This window comes from Glycine soja, chromosome 13 (genome assembly GCF_004193775.1).
Source record: "Glycine soja cultivar W05 chromosome 13, ASM419377v2, whole genome shotgun sequence".
Classification (NCBI taxonomy): Eukaryota; Viridiplantae; Streptophyta; class Magnoliopsida; order Fabales; family Fabaceae; genus Glycine; species Glycine soja.
Genome location: NC_041014.1, coordinates 1,123,377 through 1,144,004, shown reverse-complemented (window position 1 = coordinate 1,144,004; position 20,628 = coordinate 1,123,377). Strand labels below are relative to the sequence as shown.

At 36.9% G+C, this 20,628-nt stretch overlaps 1 protein-coding gene across 1 annotated transcript; it reads right to left on the bottom strand.

The window, feature by feature from the left end:
* Positions 1-7,549: 7,549 nt before the first annotated feature.
* On the bottom strand, positions 7,550-16,368 carry LOC114381068 (heat shock 70 kDa protein 17-like). The gene is made up of 13 exons (XM_028340246.1): positions 15,210-16,368; positions 13,795-13,954; positions 12,569-12,814; positions 12,299-12,435; positions 11,833-12,169; positions 11,544-11,705; positions 10,874-10,948; positions 10,696-10,796; positions 10,538-10,607; positions 9,324-9,380; positions 9,166-9,227; positions 8,269-8,341; positions 7,550-8,164 (listed from the first exon to the last, which is right to left on the bottom strand). Exons 1-13 carry the CDS (start codon positions 16,196-16,198, stop codon positions 7,958-7,960), a joined length of 2,676 nt encoding a protein of 891 aa, XP_028196047.1. The 5' UTR covers positions 16,199-16,368; the 3' UTR covers positions 7,550-7,957.
* Between the last annotated feature and the right edge of the window lie 4,260 nt (positions 16,369-20,628).

Sequence of the window (20,628 nt, the reverse complement as noted above, 5' to 3'; positions counted from 1 at the left end):
TTTATAAATTTTGATGGCCTTATTTTGAACCGAATATATTTTAATAAGTTTTAATTGATAATAGTGAAGTGAATGTGAATCTTTTACCCGTGTGAATTTGGTTACCGATATTTTTATATATTTTATTTATTTATATATATGTCGGGGTAGAGGGTGTCACACTTTTCTGCTTTCCATTTTGTGATCATGTGTTCATGAATTGCTTGTTACCTTGATACCATTCCTCCATTTTTCATCTTTATCACTTTTGTGTGTAACGACCCGCCTTGTCGCTACGATATCATCACTCTAAACCGCGAGAATTTCAATTTTTAAATGAAAACACCGTTAATTTGCTTATGAAAAATTAAAGTAAAATTTTTTCACAATATACATTCCCAAATAACGCACCATTACTTAAATGAATACATATATATATATATATATATATATATATATATATATATATATATATATATATATATATATATATATATATATATATATATATATATATAATAACTTAGTACACATCATTCACATAATGGAAAGTAAATTTGTTCATACATATAATTAAGTTTGTGATTTACATCCTCAATTCAACAAAAAGAATTATGGAATCAGCTATGGAGGAGTTGATTAACAAAACACAACTCTCTCCCAAAATAATCCCAACGTCATCACGTCGGCTCGGCGGCTCCACAAAAGAATCTCACTTCTCATACTCTAGTGTTGTCATTCTGCTCTTATGAACAAAGGTTCGCGATCATCACAGGTACCAACCACACGGTACAAAATTGTGAGGGGTGAGTTCATTATAAAAGAAATTAATACAAAAAAAATCAAATAACCACAATTAGTAAGAAAACATTATCAAATACCATAAACATCCATTAGTCCAACATACACTCAACAAGTAGTCATCATCCGTCTATAGTTCCAATCAATCATGCTCAGTATGTTACATGCACCTGACCTCAACTTTCAAATGCAATATGGTACCATCCCCAAGGAAATAGCCTAAGCATGTCCACACAACACTCTCACTTAGGAAAACTAGGCAGTAAGTGTCGAGGTCACCCTGTCATGCACAAGCAACTCCCCTCCCATGGTGATTAGCCTGAGTCTCAAGGGAGTTCCAAACCGAGTGGCATGCCCCTAAGTACAAATATTTTTCCTCATGAAAAACTACGAGTACTTACTGACAAAGTTTGTACTATTTCCATTCAATATGAAGTATGAAACATGAGCATCATCAATGCACTGACTATGGATAATTAAAGATTCTAAGCCATCCGCTTCTCTCTCCAGGAATTCTTAAAACTCTTTAAAACATTATCTCCTCCTCTAGGGATATCCAACATGGTCACCACACCCCCCATGTACATACACAACATACATCATCACAATAACATCATCAACATCAACATCATCTCATCTCAACATCACAAGCAATCACATTCCACATACATACATACATATAAATTCATGTCCGGGATTCACATTTCCCAGGCCTTCAGGCAACATAAACCTCATACAATAACAATAACAATCTATAATACCACGAGACTCATATACTTTTTTTAAGGAAAATTCTAAATTAATGAGAAAAACTATAGTATTCAAAACAAACTCTTATGCCCATTTAAAATTTAATAAAGAAGTAAATAGAAGAACAAATATAAAATTTTGGACAGAGTCTCCTCTATATTTAAGACTTTTCCCAAAAATTCCAATCAATACAACAACAACATCATTGACGATTTCTATATCAGTAACAAACCTATCACATCCCATTAATTAAAAACACAGTTTTTCTTGAAAACCAGCATGCACATCAATAACAAATATATCACATCCCATTAGTTAAAAACACAATTTTTCTTGAAAACCAGGATGCACATCAATAACAAATATATCACATCCCATTAGTTAAAAACACAGTTTTTCTTGAAAATCAGCATCCACAGGGACAAGCATACATCCCCATAATTGGGTTCCCTGGCCCCAACTATGGTATCAAAAGTTGTAAACAAACAATAAATTCCCTTCACCTATCATGAGCTCTACGTCAGTTTCTTTTTGCGTCACCCAGAGACCTCTCTCATTTACGTTCGTCAGTCTAAATGCAAGGTTCTATATACCAAATTGAATGAAATTTAGTATAGATTTCAGAAACAAGGGTTAATGACAACATTCGGGGTCAAATACCTCTGTCAAAACATAAAGGACTGAGGGGTGTTTTGGATTCTACTAAAAGGAGACATCATTTTAAATTTTCGATCACACCAATGTGACCAAGATTTAGTGAAGGTCACAAAAATAACATCAATCTTATAAAAAGATAACTTTTACAATGTCTCATTTTCAAGAGTTTTTCAAAGGAAGTGTAAAAACTAACAAGGAGAAGGCTTAGAATCATGGTTACCTCGAAGAAACCGTGAAGGAAGGATTGGAGGCTTCGTTCTCTACCGAATCCTCGAGTTGAGTTTTAAAGATTCCGCTCTGACCAAACTGTTCTTCTCCATGCGGTGATCTGACGACAAGTAAAGGCGGCTCGTGGCGGTCACAGGTGGTCAGTGGTGGTGGAGGAGGAGCTTGGGGGTGTTGGGGGAGGGTTTAGGGGAAGAGAAGGAGGAAGAAGATTGTTGTTTTACACTATTGGACGTATTTGTAGCCTGCAACACTCGCCCAAACGAGTTTGGCTCGCCTGGGCTAGCTGATCCATAGCTTAAATTTTCTGCTTCGGTAAAAAAATCATGTCTCATACTAAGGATGTTATATTACAAATCCCAACGGTCTGAATGTGGAGAATTGTCTTAGAAACCTCTAGACAAAATTTGAAAATTATTCAACGGTTAACGAATCCAGGATGATGATTTTACTAAAATAGGTTTAGGTAAAATTTAAAATCTCATAATTTCAACTTAGTTCAACAAAACTCCACATAACTCAACATCCACATCAAGAAATTCACACATGACTAATTCAAGTCATACCTCAACTCATTCAAGTTAACCATGTAGTCAAATAACACAATAAATACAATTAAACATCAATTTATAATTAGTAATATCTTAGGGTGTTACATTGTGCATTGTTAGGATCCATTGAAAAATATGTGCGCCTTGTTCGTACCTTTCTTTTAGTTTGTGGTTTTACTTTTGCTTGATATTTCTTAGTCTTTCTTTTAGTTTTTCCCTGGAGTGCAAAAGATAAATGTGAGGGAATTTGATAGAGCATTTTTAGTTTATTATTTTTCTATTCTTCTGAGCTTATTTGACTTTTCTTTGACTCTTATTTTCTCGCATTAGCTCAGTTTTGGTCTTAGGAAAATAATTAGACTTAATTGGTAATTATTGCTTATTTTCAGACTTTGTGCTTAATTTACCTATCTGTCTTATGCAAAACCTATAGGATGCTACATAACTCAAAATGGAGAATATGAGTAGTCCCTAGAAAGCCAAGGGAAAAAGCTACAAATTTGTCAGAGATGGGCCAATTTTTCTGTTTTGAGGGTCATTTTGGGTTTGAAAATCAGAGCCTCTGTACTTGGATTTTGGGCTGCAAATTTTGGGCTTTTGCATTATGTAATTAACTTATTAGAGAGATTAGTTGGACCTAATCAGAGGCCATCCATTACTTCTGACTAGTTAGAGTATATATTAGTTTACTTAGTGTATTTTCAGAGTTAGTTAGAATCATTTGGCACAAAACACACTTTTAGAAACTTCTAATGCAAGTTTTGATCAAACTCTTCTCTCTCACTTGTTCTTCATATTTCTTCATCTCTTCAACTCTGTTCATTTCTTCTCTTGTTCAATCTTCCATTGATGAAGACTAAACAACTAATCAATCCAAGAATCCAGTTCAAGCAATGATGGATTTGAGTTTTGGTTAAGTATTTCGAATTATGTTGTAAATGTTCATCTTCTTCTCCAATCCTAAAGACATTTAGGATTGAAAATGAATTAGGTAATTGATTTATTTTCTAATTTGAATCCTAATTACAGATTAATTGGATGATACTTCAATCTGATTTGTGATCTCAATGTAATTAAGGATGAATTCGATTGAATTACCTCTAATTAGATTAATTGAACCTTCATAATATATATATATATATATATATATATATATATATATATATATATATATATATATATATAATATCTTGTTTTAAATTTACTGTGGATACCACCATAGTTGGTTTTTCAAATTACCATGCCAACTGATAACAACACTATTTACGAACTCCTTTTAGAAATTAGTTTATTAACTGAGATTATCATCTCATTATAAGTGTTGTTTTCAGAGAACGAGGAAGAAGCTATCGAAATCGAGCAGACTTGAAGGCATAGTTTTCCATAGTTACATTTATTTAGTTAGGTTAGTACTTGATGCCAAATATGATTACTTTCGTTATATTTTTAGCATTCATTTAGTTTAGATGCCTATATTTTGATGATAATATTTTTTTTTATGTAAAGACTCATTTATTTGATTATACATGAGATATTTTCAAACTATTATAATTTTGGGTTTTCATATTCTTTTTAGTATAGTTTACTATGGATTGTTACTGTAATGAAAAACGTTACACATTTAATACCCCAATCGAATTACACCAGAATGAAAATGATCTAGAAAATGCAAATATAATATTGTACGGTTGAAAATAATTTAAAAGAATTCATTAGCATTACCTATATCAACAATATATATTTACTTTTTGATAACTTATCACTTAATAACTACATGATTAAGTGTAGAACTCTCCAATGTCCAAACCTTAAAATAGGATTTAGGCTTTGTTAGTCCCAAGTTTCATCACATTATTCCAAATTGTATTTACTTATCAGGTGAAAAGGAAAAATGATAAAATAAAATCAGTGTAGTAAATCATAGAACAAATCATACAATCTTTAAAAAAATATGAAAATCAATTTTTTATATATAATATATCATATATTAATTATATTTTACATTGTCTTGTGTTAGGTTACAAGTGTGAGGTGAAGTCCGACATCAGGTAGAAGTAGAAAGATTGAACACCATATAAGTGAGAAGAAAACCCATAAACTTGAACCTTAAGGTTTTGGATTAGAGTGTGATGTCAGGTCTTGTGACACCCTCTACCCCTCACATATATATTAATAAAGGAATAAAAATTCAAATATTAATTAAAACTATTTTTAAAACATTTTTAAATACAAGCTTTTCAAATGGGTAAAAGGCTCACATTCACTTTCTTCTACATCATATTCAAACTTGTCCAAATAAATAATAAAGTCATCTCGACTCAAAGAAAGTCATATAAGTCTCATACAATTTATATAGAACCTATATCCTAATGTCACATCCTATCAGAGCGTGGTGTTCCCGTGTCCTCTAGCATGAGGTTTTTCATAGTCATCCACCTATTCATCTGCTCCCCCGAACACAAGTTCAAGATCATCACAGGATCCAAACACAACAACACACAGGGAGTGAGTTATCACATTCCTAGCTAATAGAGAAACAAGACAATTAAATATACATATTATATAAATGAGATACCACTTGCTTAAACATAGCTCACGTAACTTCACCACTTCGTCATTCAAAATTCACTTTTCAATTATCAATCACATTACACAAGAATCCCACACTTCGATCAAGATATAATAACACATCAATTAGCAAGCATATGCAATAATTATGCTAAGACTCAATTCTATATGCAATGTGGTACCATGTCAGTGAAAAACCACCCTGGGGCGCTTAGGAGTACATAACAAGACACACCACACAATGGGTTTGTCAGGTCACTCTCACTAAGTAAGATCATAGGGAGACCAGTCAGGGTCACGATGTTTTGCGAGAACGCTCCAACCATATGAGATCAGCATAGGCTTAAAGGAGCACTCAAACCCGGTGACCCCCAAGGCCTACACTCCGAAGAGTCCGTCAGGGCCTCTCCCTCCTGATTCAGGTCCAACCCCTAAAATAATTTTTTTTTTACATGCAGACACTGCTCATGAATTATACAATACCCACGACCTTACACTCGTGTTTTAAACACGTTCAACACAATTGCGCTACGATTTAACACTGGTTCCTAAATAGGAAACCTACTTTTTCTCTTTAACACTGCGCATCAACGCTTTTCTCAAGATAACGCTGGTCGGGTATTGTACAATTCATAGCTTACAACACAAGTAATTTCACATCAAGTGTTAACTACACACTTATCCACAACTAGAACTCATTCACAATTTCACATCTCATAGTGTCACAATCCACCATCACATGTTTACACGTATCTCACAAATTAACACATGTTCAACTTTACACTTATACTCAATCTCAATAACAATATTATAATCTCAAAGCAACATGTTATTCTACAATTCATCACATACTCACAATTTGAATTATCATTTCATGTCCTCAATATAACAATTTATATAAAAGACTATCACAACATGAGGACTAAAACCCCTCAAATAATATTACACAATCATATCCAAATCATAGGTCCAAATATACAATATCAAGAGCACAATTTATTAAGCAATTTTCATCAGGACATCAATATTTTATTTATAATCATAAAGGAAAAATTGCAATTTAACAAACATCTCAAAATAAAATCCCAATTTAATCCTCTAAGGATCCCTACACATGTTCTCACTAATCCCCAACTGTGAATAACTCATTCCTTACCTCTAAGCGGGCTCACGTGTCTTCAGCCAGCGATAGCAACATCTCTAGCGGTTCCCGGAAATTCTTTCAATTATTCATCCGACTGCTCGGATAGAATTCCCAAACGTCAGAGAGACGGAGAAGAGATTGAAACCTCCACTTGTACTGTCTTCATACGATTCCTTTTTCTCCCTCCACGAATATTATCTCGCAAATCCCAACGGTGGAAGCGTGCGGTATTGAATTTCGAACAAAATATCCAAATTTCACAATAATCCAACGGTTAACGAAACCGGGATCGTAGTTTTACCAAGACAGCTCTGGGTTTCTGCGGGAAAGAAAAAGGCTACAATGCGAAGGGTTTTTCTCTCAGTTTAGACATGATATCGAAATTCCCAACGGTGAGAATGCTTGAAATTGTGTTGCGAACATGATACTCAAATTTCACGACGATCCAACGGTGAACGGGTTCGAGATCGTCGTTTTTCTGAGACTGGTTTGGTGGGCTACGGGAAAAAGAAAGGGTTTTGAGAGAAGGGGAAAAACGAAAATAAGACCAAAAGGAGACAGCTGACTTAACATAACTATTTATACCTAGGGTACTCAGCCTATTATTTGCTCTATATTTATTTATTTATTTATTTATTTATTTATTACTAAAAAGCTTTTTAAATTTATTTACGAAAAATTGGAATGTTACAGGTCTGGTATCAGAGCCGATGGTTCGACCAGGTTCTGACTCAGACGAGTATGCAAGTACTGCAAGTGGCCATGACTATACTCGGTGCTAATCTAGTTATAAATAAAATCATGCACTGCTTAACACTATGAGAAAACTTAATTTTTTTTTTTTGACAGAATGAGAAAACTTGAAAATTAAAAATAAGATAAGATGTATCTGCTAAATTAATTAAAAACAAAAATCGTTACGAGTCACTCAAGCAAAATTCCTATATGTTCTGAGCAAATCAAATCTCGTGAGTTTTTCTTTTTTTTTCTTCCCCTATCACATTGTGTTTCGGCAAATACAAGCTTTCATATGACTGCAAATTACAAGTTGCCCCCTTAAATATAAAAGGGTAATAAATCATCTACTACAGTAGTAGCCATCTAACCTCAAAATTTTAGAACTCAACCAGCAAATGTTGCCTCAACTCTATTCTCCTGCTCGCCGAGAACCGACACTGCCTCCTTTTCACCTATTAATTCTACCATTACCAGTCTACATCTCTGACTATAAAAACGTTGCAGGTAGATGATTCAAACCGGCCTAACATGTATGCCAGGTTAATCATAGCTCATCATGACCTTCAGTTTGCTCAGTTACCGTCTCTTCGCTTGTGCCTTCTGAACTGTTAACGGATGAATCACTTGAAGAGGAACTATCAGCTGAGTTAGAATCAGAATTCTCTGTATTCTGCTCACTGCTTTCGGTTTCATTTTTTACGGGCTTCTGAACCTTAGGTTTGGGCTTGGGAATTCTATTAATACTGGCAACCTGTAAATGTACAGTCAACAAGAAATGGCACTGTTTTCTTAGACCTGTAAAATCACATGCGATTACAGAGTCTTTTGAATTAGACAAGTAGAAGAGACGGGTACCTTGGTTTGCAGATCAAGCACCTTCAGATATACTTCTTCAGATGTAAATGCTGGCTTACTGAATCCAGAAGTCCTTCAAAACAAGTACAGAATAAGAAATTAATAACCAGTTAGGCAGTTACATTAAAACTGTTGTATGCACATAGCAATTTCCTCAGTGATCAAACTCAAGTTGGCAGTCAGCAGAGTGGAAAAGTGATACTTTACAAAGCTAGACGGTCCATTTTCTAAATATTCACGAGTGCATAAATGAAATATGATCTCAAAAAAGGGAAATAATCTAAAACTTTGAAGCCATCAACGTTATGCTTCAGATCCATTGGTCATCCTGAAATCATTTACACAGTCCTTACAGAGAGCAAAGGGAGGCAGGGAGGCTCACCCTCAAAAAAACATCTTAAGGAATTTTTTATCTAGAAAATGAATATATTAGACAATGAAACCTTGCAGGGAACAATCATTAAAGCTCAAAACAAGTGGAATCTAGGCTATCTTAATATTTTAATAGACTGGTTTTATTATTCAAGAATTCCACAGATTCTTGGGTAGCACAATCCGCTGTGCATCACATACACGTCCTGTTGGCAGAAGTGACGTTCATATGCAGACTAATATTCCATTATGTAGTTCATTGTCATTGATCATATTTTGTGCTATACAAGCTAACAGTAGCAGATGAAAGGAAACCATTTTCAAAGATAACTTAGATTCATAACCATTAAGATTGCACTTTTCAAGGAATATCATACCCAATTAAAGAAAAATAGAGGTAAATGTTTATACAGGCAGCCGCTCATGAAGATACTTTTTTTGACTCTAGCAAAGTCCACACAATATTGAAAAGACAAGGTGAAAAAAAACTTCAATAACAACTAAATTACTATGATAAGAACTTACTTTGTTTGCTCAGCTTCTTTCTCATCCAACCAATTCTTCAATTTTTCAGAACTTTTTATGACCTTGCAAGTTAGGTACCAAAAGACAATGAATTTTCTGAAGGTAACACATCAGCTTTAATAGATTCAAAGCTATTGAAATCAAATTAAACCAAGTACCTCGTCTACTCGTTCTTGTGGAAGCCAAGACTTCTTTGCTTTCCACTCCTCAACAATCTGCAAATGTCATAAATGTTTCACATTAGAAAATAACTGGCTGAAGATGAATAGATAATTTTATAAATCACAATATACAATATACTGCTTCAGACATCTTTCAGCAAATCAATTGCTCGTGGTACATGTTTGGTTCACCTAACTAATGCCTTTTCATTGTTTTTGGATTATATGATTTCATGAAGTGGTGTGAATGTGTCCATATGTTTTTCTATGAATGGGCACATGAGTGCTGACATGATGAAAACAGGATAAACAACAGATAACCACTTGAATGAAAGTTGCCTGTTGTATCAGATTTGAACCTTGTCCTAGTCGATACCTAATATCTCTAGTTCTCAACAAGGGCAACAGATGACCAATCTCTACATTCTTTCAAATGAAAGAAGTTGAATTAATGTACGAGAAATAATAAAGAGACAGTATTGTTATCATATTACAGTTCCTATTGATCCAACTTATGTTTACAACAATAAACTACCCATCTATCAAAGGGATTAGCAAAAACAACTATGTCCACCAAAACCTAATTTCACTAGTAATGTGTTTAGATAGAGAAATTTAAGTTAGTAATCCAATTTAAGTGAGAATTTAAATTTTTTTGCATTAAAATATATTCCTTGCATAGTGTATTTAAAATTTTAGTAACGTGAAAATATTTTCTTTATATAAAATTATAGAATTTCAAATTCAACCAAAAAAGTAAGAATTTGAATACATTCTCACTTTCTCTTTCTATCTATCTCTTCTCCCCTCCTCCCCTCTCTTCTCCCCGTTTCCCATCTCTATCTCCTCTATCTATCTCCCCCCCCCCCCCCCCCTCCTTGCTTGTTGAAATGAAATTTTGCATATGATGGAAATTGAGTTACCCTATCTAAACTAAGAATTAGAAATTTAAAAAATATGTATTGCTTTATCCAAGCAAAGCATTTACAAAACAAGGAAATTTTAATAAAAGCAATTCAAATTTAAGGCATTTCTCAAATTCCTTGAAATCTTAAAAGTCTTCATCCAAACACAACCTAGGAGTGATTAGCTACAAGGATCAATCGACATAATTCAACCCTACCAAAAACCAATTTTCGGCTTCAAAAAGAACATTAAGAAAATAAAAAACACTAAAGCACCACTTTACATGTAATGATTGTTGATGATACCTGTTTCAACTCATCAATGTATTTATTAGCATGCTCAACTGCTGCTGGCCGAGCTGTAAGCTCTTTTAACCTGAAACAAATGTTAACCAATTCAGAACAAACTTTACCACAAAAATGCATGCAGAAAGAAATTAATAGTTATACTGAATATAACATACCTGAAGAAAATTGGATCTCCAACAGCTTTTAACTGATCTAGACGCTCTTGAAACTCTGTGGCATTGGCATCTTCACCATCTGTATACAACCAATCTTGCACCTGACAGAATGCAAAAGCTTAAGTCAATATTCTTATCAATAACATTTCTTTTCAGTTGCCCAAACAAAAGGGTTAACCTGATCAAGCTTCTCAATGAAGGACTGGCGTTCCTCACTTGTAGAAACTTTTTCAAACTCCTCAAGAGTTTCAATCTGATAAAAAGATGAGAAGCATAAATAACAAATTGAATAAAATAGCCATATTAACAATTAGAAAAACAAATAGTTAAATTAGTCCATTTTAAACATTCCAAAATGAAAAACAACAGGCATAATGTTTATACAGCCAGTTAACCTATAAAATAGTTTTAGAAGCATCATTCCTAAATCCCACTCTCCCAAATCCCAATACAAATACATGGCAATCAGAAAAACACTCCAACCAAATTCAGATGAAGCTATATGCAAGGACAAGAATAAAAAGGAAGATCAATGGATGGGGCATTATTATCTCAAGTTAATTTGGCAGGAGGCTAGGAAACTTTGGGTTTAAAAAAATGCTCATCCCCATTCTTTCATTTCTTAATTCTCTTCTGATAGATTTTTCTCTCAAAAACAATAATCAAGACCAAGAGTTAAAATCCCTCAGTATAAAGTTAGACATAGTCAACTAATTAAAGGTCAATCTTTTAAATGAATCTCTGAAAGAAAATTGGAAATATTTAAAGGATAAATATTTACCCATCACATAATAGATTAAGGCTGTTAACATAACAAAAATCATAAAACATATAGTTTTTCTACCAACCTTTTCCTTAGTTGTATATATATATCCTTCTAAATTATTTTTTAACTCAGCTGTTCTTTTTCTGTCTGCATCTTTTTTATCTAGTACTTGTAGTTTTCTTTTGGCTTCAGCAAGAAAATCTTGTGATAGAGACATTCCAAATCCAGTTATCTTCTCTACAATCTGTCACCAGCAAAAGGCAAAAACAGCAAAGAAGCAAGAAAATTATATTAGAAGAACTTGTTTCATTCCCAAAAATCACCAGCCAGTTTAAATAGTCACAAAATAAAGGTGGCCAGTTAGCTTTCACCTTTAATGGTACCCTAAAGGTCCGCTTTTTCAGCTTTTTCTCTGTAGCAGGCTCAGCAGCAGCTTGCTCCTCTGAACTAATGTTGGATGTCTTATTAATCCCACTATCAGTTTGCACGCTTTCGTTGTTTTCTTCAGAACTATTACCCGCAGCAGATTCAGCTGAAACATTTGATGAAACGGTTGAATTCTCTATGGTCAAATTCTTTCTAGGAACTTCCACCCACTCTGTTATTTCAATAACAGCATCAGCCCGATCCAGTGAAAGAATTCCACTTCTACTAAGAGAAAAATGTATGTTTGTCTTGATGGGGGATGACAGATTCCGAGATGAGTATCTAGAATAACAGAGGAGAAACATAAATAAGAGGGCATTAGAGTTTCTAAATTTTACATGAAAAGCAATTCTTCAAGGGGCTTAAGGAAGCAATATGCCCACAAAACTTCAGCAAGTTTTTTATCCTTACTTCTCACTTGCATCTGTCAAACCAGATATCTGGTATCGAGCAATTTCAGGAGAGGTAACACCAGGAGGCAAATGATTCTCACTTTCATAAGCAAGTGAAACTTCAAAATCCTTGTTATGATTAATGGATCTAAACATCTGGTGAGTAAACAATGCTACAACAGATTAATAAAATTGGAGAATAAAATTGATAAATTCATAATAGAATTGATAAATTCATTCTTCATATAATATGTAGTCACATTCAGCATTGAATCATCAATTGATTTACCTTACTCGGGACCTTCTTCATTCGTGGCACAAGTAGCTGCCTAGAGCTTTCATCTTTTAAAAGATCAGGACCATTCAACTCAACCACAAATCCATATAAGGAACCATCAATCATTCCTAGTTTGCGGTTCAATTTGATTCCATCACTTAAATTTGCAGCATGCAGAGCTGCGCCAAGAACTATTGCTTCATCAGCATCAAGATGCCTATCAAGTTCTTTTCTCCTGAGGAATTCTTGAAGCTTAGCCTGTAATAATATGAACAGAGTATCAATAAACAGACCTCTATACATTAATGCTGAGTAAAATACATCTGTGAAAGTAAAGCTCAAACACTATATCAAACAATTCTTAGACAAAATATAGTGCTGCAATTTCATTTAACAATAAATAGATACCAAATATAAGTTGATAACTATGTCATGGATTCTTGATATTCAAACTTAGTTATATTCAGATTTGAAATAAAGAGGTTATGAAACTTAATTATATTCATGCTGCCAATCTCTTCGTTGAAATCTTTACGCTAACATTAGAGCAATCAGTTGAGCTCTTCCTTTTTCTTCATTATTCAAATCAATATTATAAAAAAAAGGTAGCAAACATATGTGCATAACTTCATATAAAATAAAGTCAAGCTTGGACAGCATGAATAACTTAGATTGACAGTATACATTATAGAATTGTTGAAGTTCAAGTGAACGGAAAATGAGAGAAAAAGGACAGAAAACTGAGACAGTCTGAAATGCTCTCAGTATAGCTGTATTTCTGGTGCAAAAAAACAAAGTCTTGTATGCTGAGTGCAACTCTAAATGTACAGGAAACAGTTGCAACTGAATCAGTTCAGTTGAACAGAGTTGTAACAAAACATTTTGACCAATATCTAACTGAACAGTGGAATTGATCAGTTAGATACTTCTGTTAAATAACAGATGAATGTGCACAAGCTGCATTTAACAGCTAACAATATACTAGCAGAGCAACTGCAGTATACAGACAGCATAAAACTACCAGATACAGATACAGTTGTATACTGAAATAAGAAACATTAATTTTTCGAAACTAGGCTTATCATGTACATAACAGATGATATATACAGTAAACATATGTTGCTGACTCTCAAGCATGGAGTTCAATATTTTACAAATATCTGCAGATCAAATCCCACACTTCCCAAAGTGCACATTGTCAAAAGAATTGTCAAAGAAGGAAAATAGATTATTCAAACCTGTAATTTTGGCACTCTGGTGGCACCTCCAATCAACTCCACTGCATATATTTGTTCCAATGACAGGCCAGAATTCTCAAGCACCTCTTTCACAGGTAAGAGCGATTTTTCCCAAATGTCTTCACAAAGCTCTTCAAATTTCTCACGGGTTATTGTGCTCCTGTAAGAAAAGGAGCCTTGTGTGAAGGAATCTTAAGCATTATATGCAGTAATCATAACTTGATAATCAAGTAAAATTTTATTTTCCTTGTCATTTTTATTTAGATTAGTCAATGCATTTCACTTGACAAGATTGAGCATATAAGGGAATTTCATTCTTTAGATGTATTTCTTGACTTCCCCTGTTCAGATTTCTTCATCATTTGAAAACAGCAACTTCCTTCAGATTGATCTCTACCATAAGATTTAAGATGCTAGCCAATCCTATCTATTAACCAATATGCAGCGCTGTCTTTTAGGTTATATGTAACTCAACTCCTAAGACTGATGCCCCTTTCTCAACTCTCAGCCAGCCAGTAAAACCTAAGGCTCCTTCTTGTTAATTAATTGCAAACAACTAACCACTTAAGAAACTACTAGTTTGACATATGAAAGCTAAACTATTTTTTTTTAATGGAAAATACAGTTATCAACAATTCCTTTTTCTATAATTCTCCCAACTATTTTTTACCCAATGAAAATTCTAGGACATGTTTTTACTAAAGGGTTGGAGCAGGTCATATCACAATTTCTCAAGACTGATGCCACTTAACCAACTCTCAGGCAGTCGGTTCAAGCAAAGGCAACAGTCTTCTTGCTACCTTCCTTTGCTGCTGTAATTATTTTACAGGGAAACTATGATGCATGGGTATTCCTATACAATTCCAATACCCATACTGGATATGTTTCCAACACCCGTACTTATTAGATACATACCCAATAATCTTATCACTGACATAAAACTTAGCCCATACAAAAACAGTAAGTTTTATTACTGAGTGGTTTAGTATGCTACTAAATGAGGAGACTAAATGCTAATTCACTCCCATCAAAAATCATTTTGAAAAGACAAAACATCCCTCCCCCCAATACAAAAAATGTGCTCCTAGAAAAATTATCAGTTGAATTGGCTTTTTCAAAAAAAGAAAAAGTGCAAAATTCTTTTAGATTAAATATTTCCCATATTAGTCTGCCATGATAATATGCGATAAAAATTGGTTGTTGTTTTCCTTGCCGTTCTTGTTCATAATATTAATAAAGTATTAATAAGCTAAAGAGGATGGTAAAGTACACACTGTACAATAAGGTTGCACCATGATCTACACATTACAAACTACCAACTTTTGTTCAGTCCAATAGAGAAATAACATACAAATTCATAAAAATCAGGAATGCTGAAGAAGCTGATGAGAAATACAATTTTAAAATCCACGTACCTGAAGTCGACGTCATCATGAAGCGATTCAACTGAAATAGGAGCTGCTGTGTTAGCACTAAGTATCTCTTTAGTCCTTTTAACCTGTTTCTTCAACTTAGCCATAGCCTTGGGGAACTTCCTGACATCGATTCCACCTCCAACCTGCGCATTGAACTGATCCGCAAAATACTCCACCAACCGCAGCTCCATGTGCTGGCCACCGAGCTCCGGATCCCAGCGCACGTCCTTCACCTGAAACTGATTCACCGACACGCTCTTCCCGTACTCCTTCCCCTTGTACGCCGAGAAGTAAACGAGCGCCGCGTGGGTGCTGCTCGCGCCCATGTCGTAGAAGATCACGTGCCGAGACTCGTTGGAGAAGTCCTTGTCGATCCCGTACTGCAGCGCCGCGCCGGAATGCTCGTTTATCAGAGACAAAACGTTAATCCCCGCTAACTGCGCCGCGGCAAGCAGCCCTCTCCGCTCCGCCTGCCCCATGTACGGCGGCACCGCGATCACCGCGTCCTTTATCTGAATCTTTGCGTGAAACTCTGCCAAATTCACCGTGTAACCTAACACCATGGCAACCAGCTCCTCGGGGGAATAAACAGCGTCGTCGTTTTCGCTTTGGAAACTCACGCCGCCTCGTGAATCTTCCTTTGCATCGAATGGCAAGTACATTGAGTCGAGAATCCTCTGCGCGGAGGCGTAGGGTTTGGCGATGAGGTCGCGCATTTGGGAATAGACCTTCTGCGGGTAGCGCGCGGCGAGGCCGGCGGCCTCCTCTCCGAGGAGGCGGTCGCCGTCATGGAAGGAGACCAGCGCCGGCGATTTGCGTTTGGACATCTCGTTGATCGCGACGGAGATCGGGGATTGGCCGGGCTTGAGGTTCACCACCGCCACCTTCACCGATTCGGAGCCTAGATCTACGCTGAAGACCGCGGATTGCGACGGAGAGAACAGGAGCGCGACGGAGAACAGCGCCATCAGCGCCACCTTCGACGCCATTTTTATGGCGTTTGGCCGCCGAGAAAGTGAGGGAAAAGTATGTGAATGTGTTTGTTTTGCGGGAAAATGGAAGAGAGCGTGGTGGTGGTGGTGGTGGTGGTGGTGGTGGTGAGTTTAATAAGAGCAAATGAAATCAACAATAAAAATATTTTAAATAATAATGACTGAAACCAAACGAGTGTCGTTTTGCTTTTCTTGAAGCCTTCGAGTGTATTTTACGGAGGAGAAGAAGGTGTGACAGAGTGAAGGAGGGTTTAGCCAGTGAAACAAAGACACGTGGAAGAATGCACACGTGGCAAAGATTGAGATGGTGTGTGGTGTTGTTCTTGAGTCCTCCTCCAACCCTTGTGCTGAAGGTTCTCGCTGAGTCAAGAGTCTAGCAAATGCAGTAAATGACGCTTCTAACCTTAGAGAGTATGTGCTCACATCACTCGGTTTGTCCGGTCAATCTATATATATATATATAAAGATATTAAATTATGTTAGAATAATTTTCAAAATTATTATATTATTTTTATAATTTAGTGTATATTAATTATTTATTATAATAAATTATGATTATATATATTTTTATTAAATGCAATCTATGAGAACAGTTATTATATGATGTTTCATATATTTACTTTAGTTACACTAATCTAAAATGACAATAACCATAATTGAATTAAAATTAAATTAAATATTGTATTGTATCACTCATAGACTTGACACGCGATAGGTCTCAATCATTTCTTGTAAGTTAATGTATCGTGCAATCATGAACTCAACACGTATTTGACACATGATGGACCCCAATGATCTCTTACAAACCCAGCATGACATATAGAGGAGCGGTTGGACAACAAAACTCTGAGTATGATGCAACCTCCTCAACGTCAAATGTGTATCTATAGAACCATACATTATACTCATCCCACATATAGACACCTCAAAGAACCACTGACTTGCTTGTCGGAGTCCCTTTTGTAAGTACCTACCCCCATTTCATCGCCGGAGATCGAAGATTCCACTCAAAAGAAGAGGACCAAGCAGATTAGTCGGACCTCGTTGGAACTCAGTAGGAACATTTGGCGCCCGCCTTGGGACCGGGGATAATTTTTCCTACAGCCACAAGATGATAGCAACAAGGAGAGGCGATCCCAATTCGTTTGCGCACTCCACACGAGCCAAGACATCAACGATACGAGAAATTCGAGAACAAATGGAACAACTATAGAAGAAAACGAAGGTCGATTTGGAGGCCTTAAGGCAACATGAGGTGGACATGTGACAATTAAGGGAGGAGAACGCAAACCTTACAGCTCAACTTACAATCCAACACTCACCTCCGCCACCCCCACCACCACTATCTCTACCTCGGTCCCTGTCCCTACCACCCACCTATGCCGAGACACATACCTAGGAAAGTCACACTCAACTTTACTCATGCAATCACCACAAGCAACCTTCAATCCACTCCCGACTTAGATCACTCAACATCCATAATGATGCAGTTCAGTGGCACCTTTTTATGGATGGCATCATGGATACCCCTCTACCCATCACCTGGAAACCCCTGAACATTGAATGATATGACGGTACCTCAGATCCCGTTGAACACTTGATGCATTCAGCATGCAAGTCAACTTGTATTTCAATGATGACACCGTGATATGCAAGGTCTTTCCTACCTCCCTCAAAGGGCAGGCACTAACATGGTACAAACGTCTACCCCCACAATCCATTGACTCTTTCTTCACCTTAGCCCAATGCTTCGGCGCATAATATACAACTAGCCGCCCTCACCACACCACATTCACCACTCTGGTCAACCTCTGCCAAGCTAATGATGAGTCATTGTAGTCTTTTATGGAGAGGTACGCCACTATCTCCATTAGAATTAGAGACCTCGACCCTGGTGTCACACTACCATCTAAGATCATGACACTTAAGCTAGGGTCGTTCACTAATAGCCTTTGTCGAAAGCAACCCAAATATCTAAATGAGCTTCGAGCAAAGGCAGCGGGATACATCCAGATGGAGGAGTTATTCGCCTTCCGCAACCAAGTACGTTTGGCATAGTAGAGAAAAGAGGCATTTGCGCCCCATCAAAAGCATGAACCATATTTCCATTGCGAGCTCAAGGAAATCAATCCAACTGATAACGTTCACCGACACCGACTTTGTAGGAGTCAATCCCAAGCAAGATGACCCAATGGTGATCACAGTTGGCATCGCTAATTGGGACATCAGGGAAGTCCTAATAGACAGAGGTAGCTTGACCAATATACGTTTTTGGTCCACTTTTCAAAGATTAGAAGGAAGAAAGTAGATGCTGATTTACTACACCAGCTGAGTACTCTAAGAAATGGTAAAATGCTACCAAACGATTGAGAAGCTCGCCTTGGCACTTGTGCAGGTTACAGTGAAAACCAACCACCCCCTTAACCAAGTACTCAGAAAACTGGACCTTGTTGGACAAATGGTAGCATGATCGATAGAGCTCTCCGAGCTCGGCTTACAATTCAAACCTCGAGACCCCATCAAAGGGTAGTGCCTAGCTGATTTCCAGGTCAAGCTCCCCTCTATCGAGGACAACAACAGAGGGTGTTGAACGTTGTATGTAGACGAAGCCTCCAATAGCAAGGGCAGCAACGTGGGTGTTATCCTTGAAGGACTTGATAACATCTTCATCAAGCAATCAGTAAAATTCAATTGGAAGGCTTCAAACAACCAAGCAGAGTATGAAGCTCTCATCGTGTGCCTAAAGCTAGCAATCAAGGTTGGCATAAAGAAATTTAGGTGCAGAAGTGACTCCAAGCTAGTCACCAAACAAGTTAATGAGGTATTCCAAGCTAGGGAAACACAAATGCAGAAATACTACCACTTAATCAAACAAATCTTGGAGCATTCCAAGTAAAAGGAACTGGTCCACATCAATAGAGAACAAAACGACCGAGCAGATGCTTTAGCCCGCCTAGCAGGTAATAAAAGACCAGATCAACACCAAACATTCATCTAGGAGACCCATACCACCCCCTACCACCAACGTTACCAAGTCCTACTCAACTCGGACTGCACCCAGGGGATGGATATCCCTTATATAGGCCTACTTGGCCACCAAGGCCTTGCCCCTGAACGCAACAGAGGCCAAAAAGGTAAAACTACAAGCTTCGTACTGTGTTATTATAAACAATGAAATGTCCAGGAGAGCCATCTTGAGGTCATTGCTGAAGCGCGTTGATGAAGTACACATGGAGTACGTCTTGGATGAGGTGCACAAGGGAATATGCAGAATGCACACCGGAGGTCGGAGCATGGCAACCAGAGTCATCTATGTCGATTACTATTGGTTGCCCTAGAGGACAGATTGTGCCCAGTATGTCAAAAAAGCAAAGAATGTCAGGAATTCAGCAATGCCCACCACGCACGCACCCGAGGTGCTCCACAACATCACTTCTCCTTGGCCTTTTGGCATGTACAGAATAGACATCCTTGGACCATTCCCCATAGCCAAAGACCAAATCAAGTTCCTCCTCGTCACCATGGACTACTTCACTAAATGGATCGAAGACAAACTCCTCACAACAATCATGGCTCAAAAGGTCTAAAGGTTTACATGGAAGAACATCATTTGCAAGTATGACTTACCTCAAGCCAACGTGGTAGACAATGGAAGACAATTCATTGAAAAAGGCCACGAAGAATTCCTCAACCAGTTTGACATCAAGCATCTCACATCCTCGATAGAGCATCCCTAGACCAATAGGCAAGCAGAAGCTGTGAACAAGGTCATCCTTGCTGAACTATGCATAAGATTGTCGAAAGTCCCCAAGGGGCTATAGGTGGATGAGCTCTCAAGCGTTCTATGGGGGTACCATTGTACTCCATAGTCTACCACTCAAGAAACTCCATTCAAGTTAACCTATGATGCCAAAGCTATGATACTCGTGGAGATAAGAGAACCTTCACTCTAGAGAAGCATATTCAACACGGCCTACAACTCAAAATCTTTAGCAGTAGAGTTGAACCTGGGCGAGGTAGTCCACAATGACGCAAGGGTTCATAAAAAATCATGTAAAAGGAGAGTAGCTCGAGAATACAACTCCAAACTAAGACGACGGAGTTGAAAGATCAACAATCTGGTTTGGAGGCTAAGGGGGTATGCTAGGAAAGACAACTTGGAAGGAAAGCTCGCACCAAATTGGGAAGGCCCATTTTGCATCACCAAATCATTGCAGAACGACGCGTACAAGCTTCAAGACATGGCAGAAAAGGTTGTCCCTAGGACCTGGAATGCAACACACTTAAGGCCCTACTATAGTTAGAACTAGGTAATGTACTCTTTTCCCTACTTCAGTATTTTTCCCACTTGTAAAAAATAAGGGTTTTTGTTGAAGAGGTTGTAACGAGACACACCCGAGTAACCTTGTAAAAGGAAGATCCCTTTC